The sequence below is a fragment of the Hyposmocoma kahamanoa genome, unplaced genomic scaffold (genome assembly GCF_003589595.1).
Source record: "Hyposmocoma kahamanoa isolate Upper Pololo Valley unplaced genomic scaffold, ASM358959v1 87, whole genome shotgun sequence".
Classification (NCBI taxonomy): Eukaryota; Metazoa; Arthropoda; class Insecta; order Lepidoptera; family Cosmopterigidae; genus Hyposmocoma; species Hyposmocoma kahamanoa.
In genome coordinates, this window is record NW_020654422.1 from 16890808 (window position 1) to 16916459 (window position 25652).

At 36.1% G+C, this 25652-nt stretch overlaps 1 protein-coding gene across 3 annotated transcripts in view; it reads left to right on the plus strand.

Annotated features, from left to right (window-relative positions):
• LOC113235508 (transcriptional enhancer factor TEF-1) overlaps positions 1 to 25652 on the plus strand; it is a 106209-nt gene that overhangs the window by 22694 nt on the left and 57863 nt on the right. For 2 of the 3 annotated variants that reach the window (XM_026471241.1, XM_026471242.1), the window contains exon 1: positions 865 to 942. The exons of the other annotated variant lie outside the window; for it this stretch is intronic. In XM_026471241.1, coding sequence (XP_026327026.1) covers positions 909 to 942 — 34 coding nt within the window. In that variant the 5' untranslated portion in view covers positions 865 to 908. Of the gene's footprint in view, positions 1 to 864; positions 943 to 25652 lie in introns of those variants that run through there. 3 annotated transcript variants of the gene reach the window in all.

Consider the following 25652-nt stretch of genomic DNA (forward strand, 5'->3'; position numbering starts at 1 on the left):
TAGTCATAGCCAATAATTTACTACTTTGGATATAGATCCAAAGTAGTAAATTGGCTTGCAGTTAATAAATAATATTCTCATTTATTCATATATATATATATATATATGAATAAATGAGAAAAAAAACAAAATAGGTCAAATTTACATGACCCAACGTTAGACAGACGGACACAAACATTATAGTTAGAACTTTCAGATGTCGAAACAATTAGATTGGTTTACTTCAGCTTCTTTCAATGACATATGGCATTTTGCTTTGGGGTGATGACGTTGATATTAATAGAATCTTTGTCCTGCAGAAACCTACGGTTAGGGCAATTTACAATCTGGGCTCTACTGTCTTTGAGAGATAAGTTTAAAGAGATTAACATTCTTACACTAACGTCACAATACAAATTCATTTAAGGAGCAATCTATACGCTTCTGTAATAAGATTCCAATTGATATTCAAAATTTGCCATTTACATTTAAACTATAGTGCAACAAAAACTTTATATTAAAGGTTATTACGTTTATTGTTTATACAGCTTCTGCGTACTTGGATGACAAAAACCCGTGGTAGTGACCCGTTTAGCTCTAGCAGGTAGTCTCGATTATATGATATCGATGTTTAATAAATAATGTTATGATAAATGTATGTTTACAAAGAGCAACTCAGGGTAATCTGCCTTACGAACAAGCAGTAGTGTTTATTCAGTATGAAGATTTCAAGTGTTATTTGCTTACCTATGAAATAAAGATTATTTGGCTTCGACTTTGAGAAATGGAGTCGTGCGATATTGAATTTCTTCAGCGCATTTCGTATATAAAAACGGTTATAAGGATAATTTCTTAATTTATAAAACAAATTTCTGTTCATTATAGGTAAGTGACAAATGGGAAGTACACCCCGGTGATCGGTTACGGTCATGATGCATCCAGCTGGTTACTACGCTAATCTTGGTAAGGCAAAGTTTGACATTATCACAGCCATTTTAAACACTTTACTTATCTTATTTATATAACGTGTCGTCGTCGTGTCACATTACCTATATAGCACTTGACAGTATACTTGCGAATATTTGAAAAATATTAATGAAAAGCATAATAAGTAAACAAAATGACTAATGTTGAACGCCTAAACAACATTCCAACGGAAAATGTTATAATTACTCGTTAAAAATAAATTTTCAAAATTCTAACAACCATCTTCCACAGCCCGATCTTACCCACTACTGGGTGCGGACGGGAGGGATCCCGTAATTTGTGCTATCCACCACGATCCTGTGTTAGTCTCACCCATCTACGGCCTGTACCTTTGACGATGTCGTCCGCCTATTTCGCTACAGGACGTCATACGCTTCTATAACCATTTCTTGGCCACCATTCGGTTATCGCTTTACTCCGTCTGTCTTCACTACACCCACAGTATGTGAAATGAAAATTAAACAATCACGACATTAAAATTTATACAAAAAAATATAAAGAGATAGACAAGCTTCCATTAGGAACAAAAATTGTCCTATTTCACACTTATCAATGTTATCAAAACGTGTTTCCGAGAAATCACCTGATATCTGATAAATGTTTGCTATTCGCATTCACGTCATTTCAAATCTTCTAGATCTTATCTTTTGCCGTTTTTCGGGGTTTTGCTTGTAAAAATGAACTTATTTGCGTGATTAATATAAAAAATGCAAAACAAATATCAAGTTCAAAGGAGGTTAACGAGTGTTATTAGGAAGTGGAAATTTTGTTTCATTTTTATACGTTTCTTTAAACATTCATTATTTTCTTCAATGAAGTATAGGGTTACCTGCGCCATAAAATAGAGTTATATGAAAATACAATTTACTTTTTCCGCATAAATGAATACTTTTTATATAGACTTTTATCTGTATTTTTGATACCAATTAAATTAATGTCACAACAATAGTAAACGATACTTTTAAATATTCTCTAAAAGCACTTACTAAAATGCAAATACAGTACTTTACTTGCATTGTTAATTGTTCATTTTGCTACACGTGTACGCCGCGTATCTAAGTTGATAATTTATGGCCCATTAACTTTACCAACTCTACTTTGATTGTTCTTAGATTCCGCCAAGTTCCCCCCGTGGGCGAACAAATCATCGGCAATACACTACATTTGCCTCGACTTAATTGTCCTACTTAGCCAACCCTGCCCAATTGATTGGCCAATTATGCCCCACTAATGTCTTCCCGATTCCCGTTTGTTTGCGGAACTCCATTTGTCTTTACTTTACGGCTACCTGTTTTGTACAGTGTTTTATTACTGTTAAGTTTACTAGGTATTCTAATTACTTTGTGCAACTTGCTGGGTTACCTGAAAGTTGTTTGTTTGTGTGTCTCTGTTATCGCCACAATATAACTATTAAATTTTTACATTATGTTTGTTTAAGCTGTCTGCTCTAACATTGCATGCAGCTGGATTCATGTATACTTCATTGTTTAAGTTATATTGCTCCTAGGGGCATGGCGAAATGCAAACCTCCATACATGAATACCGGTTGCCTTTAGGCGCACACGCGTTCGCGCCAACGTTAGAAACGTCGACTTTATCGCCCAGAATAACCATAAAAGTATGATTTATAAACGTCCCCACACCACTGCCTCATGCAATATTATCGACAGCTTCGGCCATATGCAGCCAAATCGCACCATTTCTTTCCTATGACATTTGTTTCCGCCTAGTTTATTTTCGCATCATTGAAATTCAATCGAAGTAGTAAAATTTTCAAATTGTTTCATTAAACGGTTCTACAGTGACCGCAAGGGGTCACAACTACACAAATTCTACGTAAACGTTCGATCACCTATCGATCAAGGTGAGGAATTATAGAAAGTGTTATAAGTAAGTCAAAGGCTACCGGTCACGGGACTGCCCTGACGAATTTTGATAATGAAGTTCGGGTGTCTGTAAGTTGGATTGAAGTGGAGTAGAACGGAGAGCGGATGCAGCGAATGCAGCTTAGCGAACATAACCGCAGCGGGAGCGAGCCGCGTTCACCGCCGCCGTGACATAACACCGGTTGCTCCGCCCACACACGCACCGTCTCGCTCGTGCACCCGCCGCAAGAAAGAGACACCACTCTTCCATCGAAGCCTCCGCTGGAGTTTCTTAGAAAAGCCAACTGTTATTATCCGACACGGATTGTTCTCGACCTCTCGCCGCTTTATTTCTGCTCTCATGAATGAATGAACCACGGCCCGCAGGTGTACACCCTCGAGCGGCAAATTCGACAGCAATTACCCACTTCTAAATTCGCGTAGCACGCCAATTTTCAGCACGCCACACGATAATTTCCAGTGGCCGATGCGCTACGCTTTTGGATAATCGCTGGTTCGCAGGAAGTTGCTATTTGGAACCACTTTCGCCTTTCTTTTGTTTCGGCGCACTGCATAGATTTGGCTCGACACGATCCTGTCAATCCACCCACACCGTTTCTCGTTTTGATAAATTCACAATAGGTGAGCCATCAATCAGTCTTGTATTGGCACCATTGCATGTGATAATTTAGGCATGTGCGATTCGATCAGCTCTTGCCAAAGATTGGATAATCGTTTGGTCGGTAAGTTATCGAGGTGCAAATAATACTATTAATGCGACGGCGCATCAATCAATCCGCGAATGACGGTTATTTTATTAAAGTTGTTGCTCTCCACGGTGCTCATAATATTTAATAACATGTGCACTTGGCCATAATCAGAGGCACTGTAAACACTTCTATTTGAAATCATTAGTCAGAATGCAAAGTGAGGAAAGACCTTTTAAAAATGTCTAATTTTACATTTCAGAAACTAGATGCACTCGATCTTAGACTTTGTGAAAAATAAACAACAAAAGATCTATTGGACGAGACTCAGTGAACTATAAAATTATAAAAAAGAGACACTCAGTTTTTGGAAGCGTGACAAATTCATAGGGCGGGTGCGGAGCAGTGTAAGGATGCTAAAGTCTCTTGGCACCGGCGTAGCTAATAAACTCAAATTGATTTATATTGAAGTGCACGCACTTAGCAAATAGCGCTTCCTGTCTCTCCTCATAACATGCCAAATAAATTATACAACGCGTTTTAAATTTACGTATTTTCCCGCCACTTTGCTGTTTTCTATAATTTATTATCTTCCTACTCAAAGCTAAGGTGAGCTTTCTCTATTATTCGTATAAAAAACATATTCTAAATTCTTCAAAGCCGTGTTTCGACGTTCTAAATGCCTTATACATTTTAATGAGTCATAATCCTAACGTATTTGTAACATTTATCCGCGTATTTTATTTGTAAAATCTTCTATTTTGATGTGGAAACAAAATAGTGATATAATCGCAGCCTATGGTGGTAAAATTGACATCCGTTTAGACTTCGGTCTTAGTTGGCCATTGTAATTTTCCTATCTCTTAATCATGTTATCGTGTTAGTCACCGAGCTCGAAAGTGCTAACCGCTTACAGTCCGTTATCGTCTGATATACATTAATTACAATTTATGGACGGATATGAGAAAGAAGCAATAAGATGCATCAAAGAATCTATTCTCCTATTAAAGTGGGAGCTCTGACATTTCACCTTTTACGCGAGTTTTCTTATCAGTCCATTGTCCCGATATGCAAAATTAACACGTCACCGGTTAGTATAGAAGTGTTACAGGATATCATACTACGAGATATCGATGGTTTTTTTCTGGTTTGCTTGTGGCATCATGAGCGGCTGGTGTTAAGACTGTGATTGGCGTTATCTTTGGACGCTTGAAACCGGTTCGCGGTCGCAACAGTAGCCCTACGATTGTTGCCCGATAAAATTATGCCTCAGTATTGCCTTGTTCCCCTTTATAGTGCGCTCGCGGCTAGTTGTTCTCCGCCTTTTATCGGCTATCCACAACTAGTTTAAACGCTGATTGAGCGGCCATAGTGCCTTTATCCGCTCCGGACAACTTTGATCACGACTTGATTGAATCTCATTTCAGTTTAGACATGGTAATCGGGGTTAGACCTTTTATGGTATAAATACATTAATTTCAAAGGACAGCTGTTTTGTAATTTATGGCATTCAGTTCAATTATATCCAACTTTGCTTTTGCATTTCACTACACGTTCACATAAGTCTATAATAATCATACGTCGAACAAACCTTTCGAAAGGATACACGAATATATATTTATATAATAAAAATGGAAATCAATTATTTAATCATTTTCTTAGTTGAGTTATCGACCCACCCTACGCCTGTTTCACCTCTCTACGAGAATACAATTTTTAATGTAAATTATTGTAATCTAAACTTTTATATTGCTTTTAACATGTTTAATAATTATTATTGTAAAAATTGAGGACATTGCATATGTACAAAATTAATAATTGATTAAATAAAGTAATTGGATTGCCTTACAGGGTTTGTGTGCTGGAATATTTTTATGTAACAAATTTTGTTAATCAACATTCAACAATTAATAAATTAATTATGAATCACTCAGGAATAGTTGATTGTTCGATGCTCAAAGAACTGAATTAAACAATATTCAACACAAGCGCAGCTATTTTGCACGACTTAACCTTCACATAGAAGCAAAGTAATTTTGTAAACTTAGATTTCCGGTAAGGCCTGAATCTATTTAGTTATATTTACCCAAATCAAAAACACTAGATCAGTTACATTAAAGAACATATGTAATTTTAAGGACCAAGTGCTTCTCTCAGTTGACTAGCCTGTCCCTAATTCACATATCAATGAATAATACCAATAATAACGTCATATAGAGTCAATTATTGAATAGTTTATATTATCAATAGAGCGAGCGAGCGGACGTGATGTAAATAAATATGGAAAGACGCCGTCAGCGGCCACGCGTGGCGAATATGCTATCACCGAGCCAATATTCACGTTAACATGGTTTCCCAGTACTAGCTAATAGCCACTCTGTAACCGAACAAATTGCCTATAGGTACTTGCCCATTAACAATTACATTGACTAATAGTATACCTGCACAATTTTATAACTCCGCGGAATTACTGAATAGATTTATAACTTTTTTTTTAAGAGACCAAGTCGGGACGGGACGAACATGGCGCCCACTTGGTGGTAAGTGAAACGCCGGTCCATAAAAGTTGCAGTACCACTCAGTGCTTAAAATCACAAAGATCTTAGGCGCCAAGTCCCATGTGCCTGTAATTTCACCAGAACCCTTACACCTCCAAACCGGAAAGCAGTAATGCTCACATTACTGCTTGGCGGCAGAAATAGGTCAGGTGGCAGTACTTCCTTGGACGAACTCTTTCACAAGGAGGTCTACTGCTACTAAAAACTGGGAAAGAAGAATGTTTATGTTTTTAAAATCCTCTAAGTTCTTAGTGTAAGCATTACGACGAATGATGATGTGCGTACGTCGATACGATACGTCATTTCATGTTTCTTTCCAAAATATATCTCTTTAATAAGCAAAGTTTTTGCAATAAATCACAAGTGCAAATGCGTTAAAAATTGCACTTTGTTTCTGTGTGATGTTTTATTATCACCACATTCGCGCGCACGTTTTCTCCGGGCGGTGAGTGTGGCAAAAACACGTAATGATTCACTGAGACGCGATCATTTCCACCGGCTCGGAAAATTCCTGTAATCTTGCGCAGACGCCGACTTTCTTCAGCGATCGCTACGCTCTGGTCACCGATCTCGATCGCTGCACGCAAGCCACGTGGCTCACTATTGATATTTACGTTTCGTCTGAGTCAATATTTGTCGCTTATCGGCAAATAATACTTCAAAAATATAAAATGTTTACACACACCGACCTATTGTATACAATTGGACTATTTACTATCATGTTTGTTTTGAATCTTTCGAACATCGGCCTCGTATCCATCAGAACGTTTTCAATTCTTGTTGACATCTTAATAAATCAAGGTTGGATTTCATAGATCACATCAATCAGTTCAATTTGAAACACGTATATGTATCAGCTCTTATATATCTTAATGTTCAATGACTGGGTTTACTTGCAGACAAATAAGTAGCGTTGTAAGATAATCCTCTCATAGAATTAAAGTTACTGCAAAACATTCCTGGCTAAGTTGTATTTTATCAACGTCAAGATAACAGCACCAAAGCAGTGATGACATCATAGCGACACAGACCATGCTCGATAAAGAAAGTGTTCAGTAGGTAACCTGCACCTGATAAGATAATTTTGCTCAAATACGTAATAATTTCCAACCGAGTGAACTAATGAGACAGGTTTATGTCATGACTAATCACGTAAACCATTATAAACATGAGCAAGTAAATGCTAAACGATTACGCGAAATAGAACTTAACAGACTGACTGCCTAAAAATAAATAATTAGGCGGCAGCTTACGAAATAAAAAATAATGATCTACAACTTCCCGAGCATAGAGCTGTGCTCTACTCAAGCGAGTCTTGCTTAGCACAGACAGGAGCATATCGGATCGAAACTCGAAATCTCAGAACCGGTTTTCTGTGGTTTAGTGTCCCTTTCTAGCACGTGGCTGTGTGTATGCTCGATCTCTGTTCCGTGAGTCACCGTTTCTACGTATCGCGCCGGCCGCTCTACGCACTTCATGGTCACTCGTTCAACTTCGTCACGCTTTGACTGCAATGACTGGACGTAATGCGACAATATATTAATGTCCAAAGTAATAAGTAAATAGATTTTTTAAATAAGCCATTGCTTTCGACTTACGTTGCGAAATACGTGAAGGTTTCCGTTGACCATATCAATTTCAAATTAGTCTGCGTGAAAGGACAATTTACGCTTAACACGAAAAGTATTACAGTTAATTGCTGTCACAAAACGTATCACTTATGTACATTTTTTTTTCATTGTATTTAATGTAATTATCTTAATTTACTTTTTCGTCATTATTTTAATCGAACACGATTTGACGTAGATACGAATCTATTAGGGCACAAACAGTGTTTGCTGCCATTGACTCACTTATGTATAAAGCACCACTCTCAGACAAAAGCATATTTTTTGTCACCAGGAGTAAGAGAAATATTTACAGCACTTTAAAAGTTTAAAAGCGCCATTTGGCATGTTCCCGTATAAACATTCTACGTTCGCTGGTATGGTATGTTATTTTAAAACTTTCCAGTATAAACTCTCCGCATAATTTTCCCACTTTTATTTGTGTGAAATTCTGAATGTACATTTTGTTTGTTGTTTTTTAAAATTGTTAATCATTGCTGAATAGCCGGATTTATAGGGTATTATTACGTTTATGCAGAATAGTGACGCCGAATCGCTGCACCGTCGCGAGGTGTAGAAAGAGAAAGGGAACTCAAAAGTAGGTAATGTTTTTGCTGTTCTCGTTGTGTTTTGCTGAGGCAACGCAGAGCGTGATTCATCGGTGCGGGCGCGTGGGCCGAGCTTATTGTGTTCTCTATCCTCTCCGCACTACACATTAACTCTTTCTTTTATTGAAACAAAAACTATTATCACTTATTCACCTGTACGCCATCTGTGTATAAATTTGTTTTGTATGTTCACTGCAATAATTTCATTTTCGTTGAATTCAAACCGAATAAGGCTACCAATTATGCTCGCTACAAGTTGCATTCAACGCAGGAGCCCAAGCAAATAGACTTGTCTCAAAATAAATGTAATTGCGCCAAAGTCGACTTTGTGTAGCGGCTGGAACAGTCGTTCATTAAGACTGCATTGTTAGTAGTATAAATTGTTATTTACCTTTGGCGGCTCGTCGAATGGTCGACTGCCTGAATCGCTGTGGGGCCTGTATTAAGCAGATCTTTCTGTTTTATCTCTGTTGTTTACAAAGGTGTGTCTGTCTACACAATATTCGAATAGTGGCCCTACTTTGCGTTTTGTTATATTGTAACCATAGTTTTACTTACTAAAGGAAAACATCCATCAAGTTCTACAGTTTCACTTAAAAGCAACTAACTACAGATTTGTTAGGGCCTATCAGTTTTTTTTATAAGCGCCTTGATTACTATAATTTTAATATTTACTTTCATTTATGCAAACAACTTCTGAGCTTGATCTTTTACGATTGTAATCTTTCATTGGTATTTTGAAATCTTTAATTGGTAATATATCAATTTTACAGTTTATGAACAGCGAATAGCAAACTAGTTCTCTCCAAGTTCATTGGCAAGCTCTCATCTAATAGTCCCACTAACCTTCAGATAAATGTTCACGAGAAATGCCTATGAAATTGAAATCTCAAATGCGACATGAATAATTTAAAAAGACTCCGCTGACTGGATACGGAGAACAGCTAGAGGAAAAGGCTAATTTGTCATTGCATTAAAGGAGAACGTAGCATGTTTTAAATAACGACTTTCTTTCGAGATTTTGCACATCAATTGACCTTGATAGCTTGAGCAGCTATATTGAGAAATAAATATGAAAAACACAAGGCAATAATTGTGTTAAAACAGAAACATTTTAAGCCACAAACTTTCGTGGACATTATTGCTTTTAGCAAAAGTACTACGAGTGAGTCACAAGATGAAGTTTCCATTTTTAACGGACTTCAAAAAACCGAGGAGGTTCTCAACTCGACGGTATTTTTTTTTTATGTATGTTACGCGATAACTCCTAAATATGTGAACCCATTTAGATGATTCTGGAAAGACGATACCTCAATATTAGCCCCATTTAAATTTCAAGATCTGCCACCTCTTAGGGTGGCAAATTTCAACAAAACTTGCAAATAGATTCAAATAAATAGAAATAGATGTCACGAACTTTGGAGGTCGGTTTTTTGAGTACTCCGTACTGATTTATTATATAAAATCATCACTGAATGAACCGGGACTCATCGCGACAATGTTGCATGCATAGATTACGCAACATATATTATCTTTGTACACGTGTATAGTGCAACAAATGATAAGGTTTTAATTTAGCTTATATCTACTATGTACCTCTGTTTATTAACTCTTTCATGGACAGTAACAACGTTTACCGTAATATTATAGTCTGCCTTTTTTGAAGACAGAGTAGGGTTGCCAGATTTCATACAATTTTAAATAGTTCTGTAGTTACTGTCGATAGACTTATCGACACATTGTGAAAGAGGATAAAATTTTGCAAAAAATGACTGAATTATGAAAGTTATGACGTTGTAATGATTACTGCATTGCAATGCATTATTGCCTTCTTTATTCTTATTTCGACAGTTGACCTACTAGTATCGAGATCAATTTTTATTTATATACATTTTAACAAGAATAGCCGTATTTGACTACCTATACTGAATTAAAATGAAAAACTGTAAAATGTCTCCTCTTTGTATTTTTCATAAACATAGTTCTAAACACAGGGATGTACCTGTGCATGAACTTACAAAACTTGACAATTTAAATGAACTTGTGCTCAGTAATTGGATGAATAATGGATCTAAATGGGTAAAATAATTATTCCGTAAACGTGACGAATATTCAGTCGATAGACGGTATAATATTTTATCGACTGCAATCACTAGCTGCTCGCAAGCCGGCGACACTTTTGCGTTATGAACTGTCATTTTACTCCGTCTTCAAAAAAGACAACTACTCGTATAGAATAATGTGATAGTACAGGGTACTCCGTTTCGCTATATGGATCTCAAAAAACCAACTACGAGATTTACAGTGCGGTTTCCAAGTGCTTTCTGTGTAGTTGCCGCCTACTGCTTTTCTATAGACAATAGAGGTGGACGTTAAAACGAAAAGCACTTAAAAAGTTTGCTTTTTAATATACAAGTACGCTTATAATTTTAAGTTGTAAGCGTTGCTCAGTTCAATACTCAAAAATTTAATTTTTTACAACGTGCCTAATTGTCAAGTCCCATCGTATATGTTTCTTAAACAAATTAATTTGTCAGTGTGTATAGTAATGTCATAAATAAAAGTAAACTTGTATGTTTTATAAAAATATATTTACTTATCCTAAAAATCTACTTCCGCTTTTCTCTGTCAATACAGTGTTACAAGCTTTTTTTTAAATATAAACAATGGTCTTGAATATTTTTCTAAACGATTTCATAGTAAACTTTTTACAGCAAAAAGCGTTTTAGTGAAAAGTCCTTTTATAAGCACGCTTATTTTAAAAGTAGAACATTTTTGCATCTCACTATTTAAATATTGCCCATGAAAGGATTAAGACGAAGTTTTTTTTATTAACATACAAACATGTGATACCACTGTCCAAAAGGTTTCAAGAAAAGCGCCTGTCAACCAACCTGTCCAACAAAACGTAATATTTTAAGTGTAATAAGTGCCAATGTAGCAGCTGTACTTTAAACTATATTACACTCAAGTGACCTTTTACCGATACACATAGAGCTGATATCGATGTCGCAAACGGCAATGTGCGCGAGCGCAGCGTGTAGCCACGCGGAGCTTTCTCACCGTGGCATTGTGATCAACCCATTCACTCGAGACCTCCGTGTAAATAACATTTTGTTTATTAAAGCAAATATTTATTATACAAATTTGAAGTTACTTAACATTTTAAAATTATGACAATACCTTTTTGGCATTGAAGTAACCGTAAAAGGCAAAGCTTTGTGAAGAGGCTTTATTTGCTAGATAAAGTAGACATTCCCCAGAGATTTCACATTTTTGTTCCCGTTTACACCTTTTGTCAATTCGAGTTTCGTTCTACCATTGAGTCGACGGCGGCCAAACTTTAAGAAATATCTACTAGGGACTTATACAACTGAATGAGACTACAGAAATCTTGAGCCTAAAGACCCAAATCAACACATCACTACATCTAGTTCCGTACTAAAATAAATGCTATTATGTGACACGAGCCAAAGATTTTCACTTCTCAATAGCGCTAAACATATTTCAACGTTTCAAAAACCATTTAAAAACAGCAACTGCAGTGTATTGTCTAGTTTCAAATAAGCTTGCAGCATCCGCGGTCGATGACCGGTAAAGTGATGGGTTAGTGCATACGGAAAACTTTTTACGACTCAACTTAATGCGGGGGAACAGTTAGCAGAGGCCATCGCGCAGGTTGACACTTGCATAGTTAATTAAAACAAGTCTCTACGTCACTAATACTTATCTAAAAGCTAACAAATTACTTTTGAACCCTAAGCGGGTAGGTCATGTTGATAATTTTCGTTTTGTATGTTAGCAAATGATGACACGTCGTGGGTAGCGACACGCATGTCCATGGCAGTTGTAGTGCCAATCAGAGCTTTAAATCGCAAAGATCTGGAGCCACTGCGCCCGTCACCCTGAGACATAAGTTGACAAGTCCCATGGGCCGGTAATTTCACCTGGACCTTTATTCTTCAAAACCGGAACGCAATAATGCTGACATTACTGCTTGGCGGCAAAAATAAGCAAGGTGGCAGTACTTCCCTGGACGAACTCTTTCACAAGCTCAACTGCTGCTAAAATGATTGCACTGCACAACTATTATGGACAGGCGTGTAGCTTACCATCTGGCGCACGACATGTTCGTCCTGTCACTAGGTATTTAAAAAAAAAGAAAAAAAAATAGTTTAGGTGGCAACATTTTCCTGGACGAAACTTTCGTAAGGAGTTCCACTGTTACTAAAGTATAGTCAGAGCTGGGCAGTATTTCAATTATTTGTAATTACTACAAAATACGTATAAAAGGCTTGATGATGATGACGTATTTATGATTCATATGTCAAATACTTTCGAGATGTATGATCTAAGTGATAATTTTAATTAAATGAGAGAGAGTCACAATACCGTATTTTGTATTTTCAGTACACCTCATTAAAGTATTGTATATTTCGTATCTTAAATACGTAAAAAAAGAATTTTGTAATTTATATTTTAATTAAGACAGCAAGGATTTTGCCCAGCTCTGAGCAAGCCATCGCAAAATGTAATCTGCTGAATGTGGAATAGAAATTTAAAAACATAATATAATTTCAAGTGTAATTTCAATTTGCTTACCAATAAGATTTTCACTATATACACGAGTATAGTATAGCACATTGAATTACTCGGGTGGCCAGTAGGTTATTGCAAACGAGTTGACAATTACATACGATGATACATTTGTGAAAATACAACACATTTTTTTAGGTTTTCCCCAAAATACATTTTTCATTAGTCGCAATATGTTTGTGTTCGGTAAAAGATAACCTTTTGTACCATTTCGCTTGCGTCAAATTACTTACGCTCATAATATTTATGTGCAATACAAAGAAAAAAAACGACTTTTTGTATTTACGCATACGTCAGGATTTGTTCATTACTGAAACTAAATAAAAAAGGAAAAGACTCGAACACATATCTTACGGTTCTTTTAGTCAATAAAATGTGAGAATGTAAACCCTGTCGTAACAATTTGTAATAAAGTGTTTTATTGAATGTCAGGATGTTTCACCATCATGATATTCAATTATTTTTTGTGAAATTACTCCACTAATTTGTTACAATTATTAGTACAAAGTCCTTCGATCCGACCGGATTTGAACCGATGTCTGCCAGCAAATAGTGCCAGACGCTATGCCAACTAAGCCACGGAACGAACCAGCGGACCTCACGAATCCTTCTATGTGCTTGTTTTGTCGGATCTTTGTATCTGGTTTTTAACGACTTTTTAGCCGTAGCACCATTGTGAGAAATCTATGAAAGGATTTCGTCATAGTTTTTTTTTTCTGTATGACTGTTATTCGGCCCTCCTTATTATATAAAACTTTAGGTGCCAATATCTCAAAAGTTACCAAAATGCAAATGGGATAACTAACTCAAGGATAATGACAAGGCAGTATTCTAGTCCAGAGAAACGCCCGGACGGAATAACTCTCATGTTATATGTATGGGCCGTGCACTGGTGTGGGACGCCACATGTGCCGACACACTTGCCCCATCCCATCTCCAGCACACCAGCAAAAGAGCTGCCTCCGCAGGTGAGCTGCCCACAGCCTGTTAGGAGTCGAAACCCTTGGCCCATGGGGTTCCGGTGCCCTTCATCTGTACAAAATTTTGTCCAATAAATTAATAGACTGTTTGGGAAACCCAAGGGCCGGCAGCTACCTTGCCCAACAGATTAGCATAACCATACAAAGAGGGAAAGCTGCCAGCATCTTGGGCACGTTGCCGCGGGATGCAATTTTATTCATAAAATTAATCCTAGTTTAACTTTAAGCTTTTATTGTACCTCACCTAATATATTATGAAAATAAAATAATTTAAAAAATCGTTTTGGAATTTAAAAAAAAGTATTTAACAGAAAGAGAAGAAAGCACTACTTTCTGCACACTTCATCCTTGTAGGAAGTATACTTGTTTTCGACCAAATGTATTCAAAATATAGGTGATAGAAATTTTCCACAAGAACTGTAGTTTTATTTATACATTGCTTGTTTTATATGTAACTGATGGAACAGTACAAACTACTCTCTCGAATTAAACATTTTTTTAAGAGACACGCCATCCGTTTATAGCCACGCTATCGACTTTGCATGCAAGGAGGTCGCGATACAATTATTGATTTATTCAAATTTTAATAGAGCAATATAAATTAGATACTCGCATTTCATTCTGTTGATTATTTTTACATATTTTTAAGCTCTACATAACAAATATATCCAGTTAAATACCTCGAATCCAAGATACTTTCTTTTAGTAGCAGTAGCGCTCCTTGTCTTCGTCCAGAGAGGTACTGCCACCTACCCTATTTCTGCTGCAAACAGTAATGTGAGCATTATTGCGTTTCTGGTGAAATTACAGGCACACGGGACACGTCAACTTATGTCTCACGGTGACAGGCTCAGTTGCATTGATTTAATGCTCTGAGGCCCTCGACCCTAGATCCGTAGCTTTAGTTTTTTTATGATATTAAGTGACGGGACAAAGAAGTCGTGCGCCTGGTGGTAAACGACACGCCTGTCCGTAGCAGTTGCAGTACTACTCAGATGTTTAAATCGCCATGATCCGAGAGGCGCTGCATTACGACTGTCACACCGATACATAAGTTGACAAGTCCCATATGCCTGTGATTTAACAGTGGCAGAGCAGTAGCCACAATGAGGCAACAATTGCCGAATCGTTTACAGTCGGGTTGAGGGATTTGTTCTTTTTTTGTTCGATCTTTGTATCATTAATAATAAACAAACCAGTGGAGTATTATCACATAAAATATATGAAAATCATGGCAGTAAAAACATCATAATATTTAATAAAATACAACAGTGACTGTCTTCCTTCAATCATCACAATGTAACAGGCCCAGTTTGACAGCTGAGGAAGACGGTAATCAACGAAATAGTAAACAAACAATGATTAACTTATTGAGTTTTAAAAAATACAATAATTTTTGTGAAGCATTGTACAATAATGATAGAACATATTTCAAATATTATTTTCGCGCGAATTCCAAAATAAAACGCAATTTTGATGACTCAAACTAATAGCGGAGCTAAGGGGACAGGTGAGGAGGGCCAAGGCGGAGCGAGGATTGTTGTGGCGGTGTCGTTGGACATCGCCAACGCGTTCAACAGTCTCCCGTTCTCCGTCATCGAGGAGGCTCTAAAGTTCCACCGCCTGCCTCAATATCTGAGGCAGGTGGTGTCGAGCTACCTCACCGGGAGGAAGATCTCCTTCCTTGACCGGAACGGGGAGATGAGGGAGCGGAGCATGTCACTCTAGTCTACGCCCGGGGGCGGGATTGGGGGCAAGCGTCGCGACTGGCCACGGAGGGAAGCGCTCTAGTGGTCAGCCGCATTGGGGAGCTGGGGCTCACGGTCCCGTTCGACAATCTGACGATCGAAAGGTCTTAAAAACAATTACGTCCTCAATCTACTTTTTTAAATAATAGTGTTTAACCAATTAATCGCGGAATTTTACCGAGACCAGTCAATTTTACTTAAAAAAAATGTTGAGTTTTTGATTTTGATAGAGATGTCAACATCGGCAATATGATTGAAAATCGAATATTATATAACAAGTGATACTTCCTCAACTGATAATGTTGGGTCGTCTTCCGATAAAAGTGAATAAAAATTTAAAGTATGAAGTATTTTTTGTTTTGCTTCAGAATTTTGCTGTTTAACTACATATTGCCCTCACGAATACTGTTAATGTAATAACACTACAATAACAACCACATGTAATCATAGTGATCGTTTAACATAGTTATTTACTATTGACATTAAACTCTATATCGCTTAATAAATGGTAGATAATTGCTCTATCTAGAGCTGAAAACCAACCAATGACCCTACAAAAATATAATAACGATCACAGACTCATAAAAATTTCGATTTCTCGGGGGAACCGTTTCATATGGTTACCGATATGTTTAGCTCACATCCCTATTTACACTGACAAGTGTGAAAAGGTGCCTCTTGTTTTTAGAGTTCTTTCCTCATGTGCTTTAGTCTTATTAATAGACAGTTATAATTATCTTTATCCCGTTATTTTAAGGTCGTCACCTCGTTGTTCACTTCCTGCGTATACATTTCATAATTAACTTAATTCATCCATCTTTTTTTCGGCCTTCCTGTGCCCTTAAAGTCATCCAACATCATATTATAATAAGGAGTACAAACAGAATAATATAGCAGCAGTAGTACGTAACACCATTTGCACAAATAAATTACCTTATATTCAAAATCTCGAAAATAATTAACTGATTTTTGAACCAAAACAAATAACATTAATAAACAATTTTTATATTATATTATTTATATTGTTAATAATCCAATAAACTAGCTAAAAATTCACTTAATTGGAATCTGTTTTTTTTTTTTCAGTGTAGTTGTACAAAAACAAGTTACACCATCAATCAAACAAAAGATTACCTAAGTCGAATACAATTATATTGAAAACGAACTTAGCAATCCGTTAGACTAAAACCGTTAATCTAAAAATGTTATTACATCACAAATAATTAAAACAACATTTAATTTAACGCTTTACTACTTAAGCTTTATACTTCATCAACAATATCATCATCATCAACCCACTTATATCTCCTTACCTTACCCTCAATGCGGGTTGGACACTTCACACGTTTTGGTTGTGGACCTCCTTCGACGTGCAGGTTTCATCACGACATTTTCCTTCACCGAAAAGCTCATGATAAATTTCAAATTAAATTTCGCTCATAAATTCCGAGAAAGTCAGAAGTGCGAGCGCGGATTCGAACCCAATGCCTCGACTTGTGAGGCAGTAGGTCAAACCATTAGGCTACAACGGCTTAAACACTGAAGTATTTATTATATTTATCACTTTCTTTTGACATTTATTTTAATGCCACTTTACCTATTTCTGCCGCCAAGCAGTAATGTAAGCATTATTGCGTTCCGGTTTTGACGGGTAAGGGTGCTGGTGAAATTACAGGCACAGAGGACTTATGTCTCAAGGTGACAGACGCGGTGGCAGTGCCATTTGAGCTGCACTGCAACTGTTATGGACAGGCGTGTCGCTTACCATAAGTCCCACGATTTGTTCGTCCCGTCACTAGAGTATCATAAAAAATATATATACAATCAATCAAGATTTTTATAACAAATCTTTTACAAAAGCCAATTACAGAAACTTCGATGTATACAAAACATATAATACAACAAAAAACCAATTAATTTATTAACTTCAAATGCGTTTTTGACTTATATGTAAATCTATAAAAGTGGCACGTACCACTGATACGAGGCGTTAACATAAATATCAGTGTAAGTATAAAACATAATGCATTATATATAGTTATCCGAACCGCAAATGGGCTTTTTAGTTCCAAGTTTGATCGTCTCCAGTCAAGTACAGTTACTTTTATGCCCAAGTCGATTATATGTCCTTTACGAAGACCTCATTCTGTATAAATCTTATCAACTTTTATTGAGATACGATCATAGAGTAACCATTAGCGCGGGAATGTCATTTACTTTGTTTGCAATCCCACTTCCCCGATGATTTGTTACAAATTATTTTCTATAACTAAAACGTGGAATTTTGCATCGCATGAAATGATCATTTTAAATTTGCACAGGCAGCAGGCAACAAAATCTAAACGGTCATCTTTTTCAATGAATAATCCTTTTTCTCTGACACATAAAATAAGTTAAATCAATGTAATATTTTAATCAGTTCTGAGCTAATGTTTGATTTGTATGAATTAACTTTGATAGTTTGATGTTTAACCTCAACACTAAGACAAATTAGCATTAAAAAACCTGCAACCATGTTCTGAAACGCAAGCAATATCGCTTCTGGTACTCGCTGGTCGCTGCCGGGTTACCGACTCGTACTGCTTTTTCATATACTAACCTAACCTACTGAATGGAGAGCGCAACGAATATTTGACCTGTATGAAAAAATAGAGGATCAAATATTATGTTTGACTATCAAATATTGATTTAGTATACTTAAACATAATGATAGTGTTACATTGAATGCAATTCATTTATAATTTATCCGTAGATCGACTAATGTAGACAGCACAGTTAAAATATATATAAAACATTTAAAAAATCGTTTATTTAAAAAGTGCACATTTACAATAGTTCAATTATATCTTTGTATAATATTATCCCATTTTGCATTGGCACAAACGCAAACCGCGAAGCGCCAGAATCTGAAAAAAAATATTCCGTCAAAGATTGTGGCGTTTCAAGACCACTTGTTGCGGATTCGATAGATGTAACTTCAAAAATATATACAATTCTCTTTCGTACGTCAGTTCTATCAATAGATTTTTCTAAAGTCCCTAGTACAAGTGACAGCTGTCACTTCTTAATTATTAAACCATTAATTATTATAACTAATAAACCTTCGAGGTGAACAAAATAAATACCTCCAAATTTATATTTTAATTAGCAAATAAAGACTTATCGAGTTCTTAGGTTTTCGCGATTGTTACACATAGGAAATGAAACTATTTTTCCGGATTTAAATCGCGTATATTTGTTTTTTCAAACAAACCGACGTTTCGGGCCCTTTACAGGTCCCGTGGTCACGGTTGAAACGTCGGTTTGTTTGAAAAAACAAATATACGCGATTTAAATCCGGAAAAATAGTTTCATTTCTTAAATAAAGACTTTTTTTTAAACTGTTAGTTCTGTCTACAGAACTTTTTCAGCTCAGTGGCAAATACCATAGACAATATAATTTTGGTTCAGAACTAAAAAGAGCGCCTTTAAGATATGGTTTACGAAATAATAATTAACAGATTAAAGTACAGGAGTAGAAAAAGTTTATTTCCCGAATTGGTCCTACCGGGACTCGAACCCCAGACCCCATCCAACGCTCTCGGTGTAAGCCTTTGGGCCACAGACATCGTCAATAAGTACCAAACAGAATAAATAAATGTAGGTTTATAGGACAGAGTATAACTTCGTAGTCTTGGAATTGGGTCAATTGATATTACTGTTCTATTGTAACTAGTATTTTATTTCCGATATGAACATAATGATATACCAGAATATATTTGGTAGAGTTCATAACAACCAGATATATGTATGACAAATGGTACTTTCCATTATATTAGTAAACAAGATGTACTTTATTTATTTAATAACCATTTCCCAAAAAATAACTTTTTCGTAATATTGCCAGTATTGCTTACAACGTACTATACACGTGTGATAAATAGGTACACTAGTTCTATTCTTGTAATCTTATTCTCAAGACAAGACAGTGGTTGGCTCAGAACCTTGAGAAATTGAAAATAAATGCTACAAATCGTTAAAATAATAACCTTCCAACTCTTATGTTTATTAGTCTAGCATGACTAATAATTAGTTATGAAAATACGCTAATTTGTCATATGAAATGGTTTTGCATAATATTTTTTGTTTCTTTCCACAAATTTCCACAAGTGACACAAAATCAGGTATTATATACTACAGTGACAAAATATGTAGTGATTCCAGAAACCAGATCAAAAGATCTTTTTTTTTATAATATCAAGTGACGGAACGAACAGGTCGTGCTCCTGATGATAAGCTACACGCCTATCCATAACAGTTGCTGTGTCATTCAGAGCTTTAAGTCGCAAAGATCTGAGGGGCACTGCCACTGCGCCCGTTACCCTGAAACATAAGTTGGCAAGTCTCATGTGCCTGTATTTTCACCAGCACCCTTAACCCTTCAAAATCGAAAAACAGTAATACTGACATTACTGCTTGGAGGCAGAAATAGGTAAAGTGGCAGTACCACCCTGGATGAATTCTTTCATAAGGAGTTCTACTGCGGCTATCAATCTCTTATGGTCTATGTCTTAGGCTTCCATGCTTTCCAACCCGACTCGACGAAGGTTACTCCAAATTTGACAGATATAAAATATCCAGATATAAATATGTAAATGTTTTTTCAACTATTTATATTACAAACAATGATAAAATAGTTTCTCAAGCACTGTGAGAGCAAAAATTCATTGATGTCGCACTGTTTGTAGTGAAGTGATCTAGACGACCAGTACCAGGATTTCGGGTCCGACTACCTATTTACAGCCTTTGGAGTCGAAATCCTTGGCCCGTGGTGTCCCAGTGCCCTTCATCTGTACAAAGTTTTATCGCAAAAATTAATAGACTGTCTGGGAAACCCTGGGATTTGCCCAACGCATTAGCATAACAATACAAAAGAGGAACGCTGCGAACATCTTGGACACCTTGCCACTGGTACCTAATTTTATTCATATAATTTAAAAACCCTTGTTTTATTTTCTAGTGTTTAAGCTTTTATTATCTTTTTTACCTTACCTGTATATTATCTAAATTAAATAATCCTCTGTGACCAATTCAAAATGTAACACTTTTGGGAACCTGACTAAATAAAAAGAAAATAGATATATCGTACCAAATACTACTAAATTCTATTTAAGAGTCGATACTACCTCTATTCGAATTAAAATTTTTCCCGTATTAGTATACGGCTCATTGTGCTTGGGTCGATCGGCAGGGACACTGCCTTTATATATTTTTTTTATTTATTTCATACATTTTACTATGGTTTATTACATATGTACATGCAATAAAATAGCTGTATAACGGTTTATTATTTTATAGACTTAATTTTTTTGCAAACTAAATTAAAGACTAAATTTGAAAAATATATATCGTATACTTATACGTGTTTCATTTAGTTCAGTTTATATAAAAAAAAATCATTGGTATATGGTAAAGTACATATTGCATACAGCGGTCTTCTTGTAAAATTTCAAAGTAAGTTCGTGGATTTTTTTTCGTGAAAATGTTTAGTAATCGTGTTTTCACACCGTGTATATTGTTATAATGATTTATTCAATACTTTCACTGTCATGCGGAATCAACCAAAACCATTTAAGGCTCTTAATATGTAAAAAGATGTATTGTGGTATTGTATAGACGAATGTATGCGTCAGTACTCGGCGTGCGGTGGACGTGCACACATACAAGCCGCGTTGCTACGTCTTTACGGAGTTACCATACTTATCTCCTTATACTATGATAAAAGCTTCCCTTTCTCCTCCTTAAAATTTCAACTGACAGCTAATCAAACTTGTATGAAATATTATTAAACCTGACACTGACACAACAAAGGCAAAATAGCGGCTCAAGATAATATTATAACAGACAAATTAATCGCGTTATATCTCTATATCATAGATAAGCAAATTACACTTGAAATCGTCACATTGGTTAAACTCTGCTACACATTCGTAAGCCAGATTTCTATATGGAAAATGTAGAAGAAACTGTAAGGTTTGCTTGTTGTAAATAGACATAACACAAATTTACCGTTTATAACAAATTTCTAATATCATAGAAAGACCCAGAAAGAACTAAACGGGTCACTTTAGTCACATGTTGGATTATTGTCATCCAGTAGGTCTAGCACGACAGCGCACGGCTTGATCGTGAGCGAAATAAAACACGAGATATCTATGCGAGTATAGCAGTGTAGCGGACTGTGGCAATGGGATTCAGGAACTATTGAAGAAAGAGCAGGATCACCCAGCTACAAATCAACAAGAACAAACAATAATGCAGAAAAGGCGCCAAAAACAAGTACATTTAAATTTAGAATTTCAGTGTACAACTAAAATTACTAATAACTTTTTTATAAAAGAAACTGACCTCAAACGTTCGTGGAATTACATAATATTTGCCAAGTTTTTTTAAATCCTTACCGGAATGTGTGCGAAACCGGATTCATCCCCTAGTTTGCCACCCTTAGGGGTGGAATATTTTCTTTAAATTTAAATGGGACCACTTTCCAACAAAAAAAGAATCATCAAAATCGGTTCACAACAACCTGAATTATCGCGTAACATACATCCAAAAAAATATACAGTTTCTCCTCCTTTTTTTTTAAATGTGTTAAAAAGACCATATAAAATATATTACATACAAAAGATTCGCTGCAAGCAATCGCTGCAGCTGCTACAAGCAGTATCTCGGGCTGTATGTCGCTCTTGAGCGAGTCGCGCCCTGTCGTGCTAACCCTACACTTACTTACTTGCTAATGTACGCATGTACGTACGTACGTGTAATGTGTAAGGTACTTAAAATGTTAGTTTTGGTTCCGTCATTTGAATATCAACCGGAATCTTATTCTAGAAGCTTATGCATTGCCCGTTAAACGAATTGTGATTTAGTGAAAACAACTGTGAAGAACATCCAGTTTAGTTGTATGTCTCGTGTTAATGCTATGTCTCTCACTATTTTTCATAAAAAGGTACTATTCTTTTTAACGTAAATTACATTTTTATAAATGTACTGTGACGTAAGTTTAAAAATGTTCGAAAAAAATTGTTTAATATTCAATGTAGCAACCGCAAAAACCCAAGAACTCAAAATGCTAATTTCTTCAAAATTACGTCTCAGAGACTCACTGAGATCTAGATTGTACAGTTTTCCTAGGAGCATGTTATTTTCAAGCGTATAACAACTGTCGTATTACGAAATATTTAAAAACTAATTTGTACTAGTTACAAAAACGGTTGACAAACTAGCCAACAGTTCAAAGTGGCGTCTACATGAAAATGAGAAAATTTCAACCACAGTACAGGAAATGCACCCAGCTCGCTTTCATATCACAAGTTGTACTCTCACAAAGTTATAACAAGCAAAACTGTTCCACAAATTAATAAACACACTTGTAAACATATAAAATTATCTCTCCATTCGTAGACAGTAAAGGCTCAAGCAATTATCGCTCGTGCAGCAATATGATCATTATTAGAGTTTATGTAATACTGCGTGTATGTTAGTATTACTGTGTATTTAAGGTCTTATTTCATTTGCTCTACCCTTTCATTATAGGATACTTTAAGGGTATAGTTTTATTTGTTAACCAACAATCAGTCTTGATATAGGATCCTTTACGCGTTATTCAATTCTCTTTCATCCGGCCATTGGCAAAGTGACGTTGAGAGGTAGGGGTAAGGGGGTGCCCTACGGCTTTGGGTGTCAGTCGGTAGTTTATTTACTCCAAAGTGGCTAATAGGGCCTTTGACCAAGAAATAAGTTGAGAGACACGATTTACCTTTCCCCGGGGCCCTTAGTTTTATAACTACTCGTATAATTCTGAGTAAAGAAGGATAGCGACATCCCGTGTATTTTGTGACCCAGTGTTTTTGACGACGTGCGTTAGGGAGACCCATCAATACTTGTGATTCAATATCAAAGCATTAATAAAGCTAATTGAGTACAGCCTGTAGAAGCTGGGCTTATAAAGTTAATATAGGTTATATTTTTAACATTGTCCTGTATTTCGCTTCAGGTGTTTGTTCGTAGTAGCAGAAAACAACAAATTTTCAGTTTGTTCCCAAAAATAATAAAGAATTTCCCGAATATTCCGAAATCTGCCAAATTCTGCCACATTTAGTATAACTTATCATGTTCTGCAGTAATGAAAATGAATAAAAATTAAATCTGCCCAAATGGCAGAAATCTGCCATAAATGGTCACACTGTTCAACATCAATGTGACAGGATTCGCTCTGGGCCTTTTGGAGGGAAAAGTGTCGTTCTTATTTTGACTTTCAATTATTTTGTGAAATCTAGTTTAAAGTGGAATAGGATAGTGCTATTGTGCCTTAATCGAAGATTAAAACGCGAAATTATACGAATCTCGAACTAAAATACCCGTATCGGTCCGTTCTAAGGAATCCCGAGTTAATCCAAACACGCCACCTCAAATTGCCTATCCCTTTGTGGTGGCCATATTTACAGAAATATAATTAAACGTTAATGTTTTCGGCTGAAGGACTTTGTTTCCATGGCCAGCAATAATTAAAAAAAAAATCAATGTGACATTGACATTGGAAAGAGGTCTGTTTACGTGTGTACTATAAAATAACCAATACTTCAGGGAGGTAAACATTCAATTATGCTTAAAATGAAACGTACGTACAAGAACGTTACCTAATCTGTGGTCGAACTCATTGACCTACCAACAAAGTCGAACTGAATCAATTGCGTTGTGTTCTTGCATCTATTCTAAAATACAATGTTTTACAATGTTTTTATTCCCGGCTTAAAATATATTGATAACTAGGCATAAACTAAAACGCACAATTATACTAGCAAAGTCCATGAACAGTTTTTCGTCGTTATCGGGGCAGCTTTCGCCATCCTTCTTTTATTAAATGATAAAAGCACATGGCATTCATTGACCTAAAGAAGTGACCAATCGTCAAAAACATTTTTTTCTATACAGCCAATTTGACATTTCTATATAGCTAACGGAACTTGAAAATCTTGAGAACGTGCAAACAAACAGTGACGATAAAAGAAATATTTCTCCTCTTAAAATCATATATTCACTCACATCATTTATTCACAATCATACGTTCATTCAGCTTCTTAACAATTCTTCTATGCCTAAGTACAAATTGTCCCCAAACAATCCAATGTCGTAACTCATATCACCTGTCGTGTTCTAGTCACACGACTCGCAACAGCAAATCAGTTTTGTTAGCGGCACCAGAGTGGGAGGGGCTCCATGCATTATTCAAGGCTCATTTCGATTCAACGGCGACAGGCCGATAAAAACTTCTCGTCTGACGACTGCACCATACACCCTTTGTAACCCAGCTAACATCAAAAGCCCACTAACACCACACCTCATACATTCAACTTCTTCCTTTTCACTCCAGTCGAGTAGTGTCATGTGCTCAAAAAGTTAAAACGTCTTAGTATTTGTCAATGCAATATTTATGAGGTTAACCCTTATACGGTTGGAAGTTTGATCGATCTTCGCGTTTAAATACGTTTACGAAATTGGTATTTGGTTTACTGGATTATTTTCTCTTCATTTACGTCGGATTATGACATTCTCACAATTGCCTATACTACTGTTCCACTTAATATTTTGCCGAATCTAAGTTATTTATGAATAGATGTAAGCGTTTAAACGAAACGCACTACAAAGGTTTGCTTTTCATTATAAGCACACAAGCACGCTTTTAAATTTAGCTGTAAGCTTTGCTCAGTTCATATGTAAACAATTTCATTTTCTACAACATCCGTAAGTATCAAGTCCCGCCATCTATGGTTCTTAAACAAATTAATTCGAAAATGTGAATATAATGTTTTAAATAAAAATAAAACTCGTATTTAACCGACTTCAAAAAAAGGAGGAGGTTCTCAATTCGACTCATGTTTTTTTCGCATGTAGGTATATTACTTTATTTATTAGAAAGAGGGCACCTCCAGATGTAGTCCCATTTAATAATGAATGACTTTTTGAGGTCAATTTCTT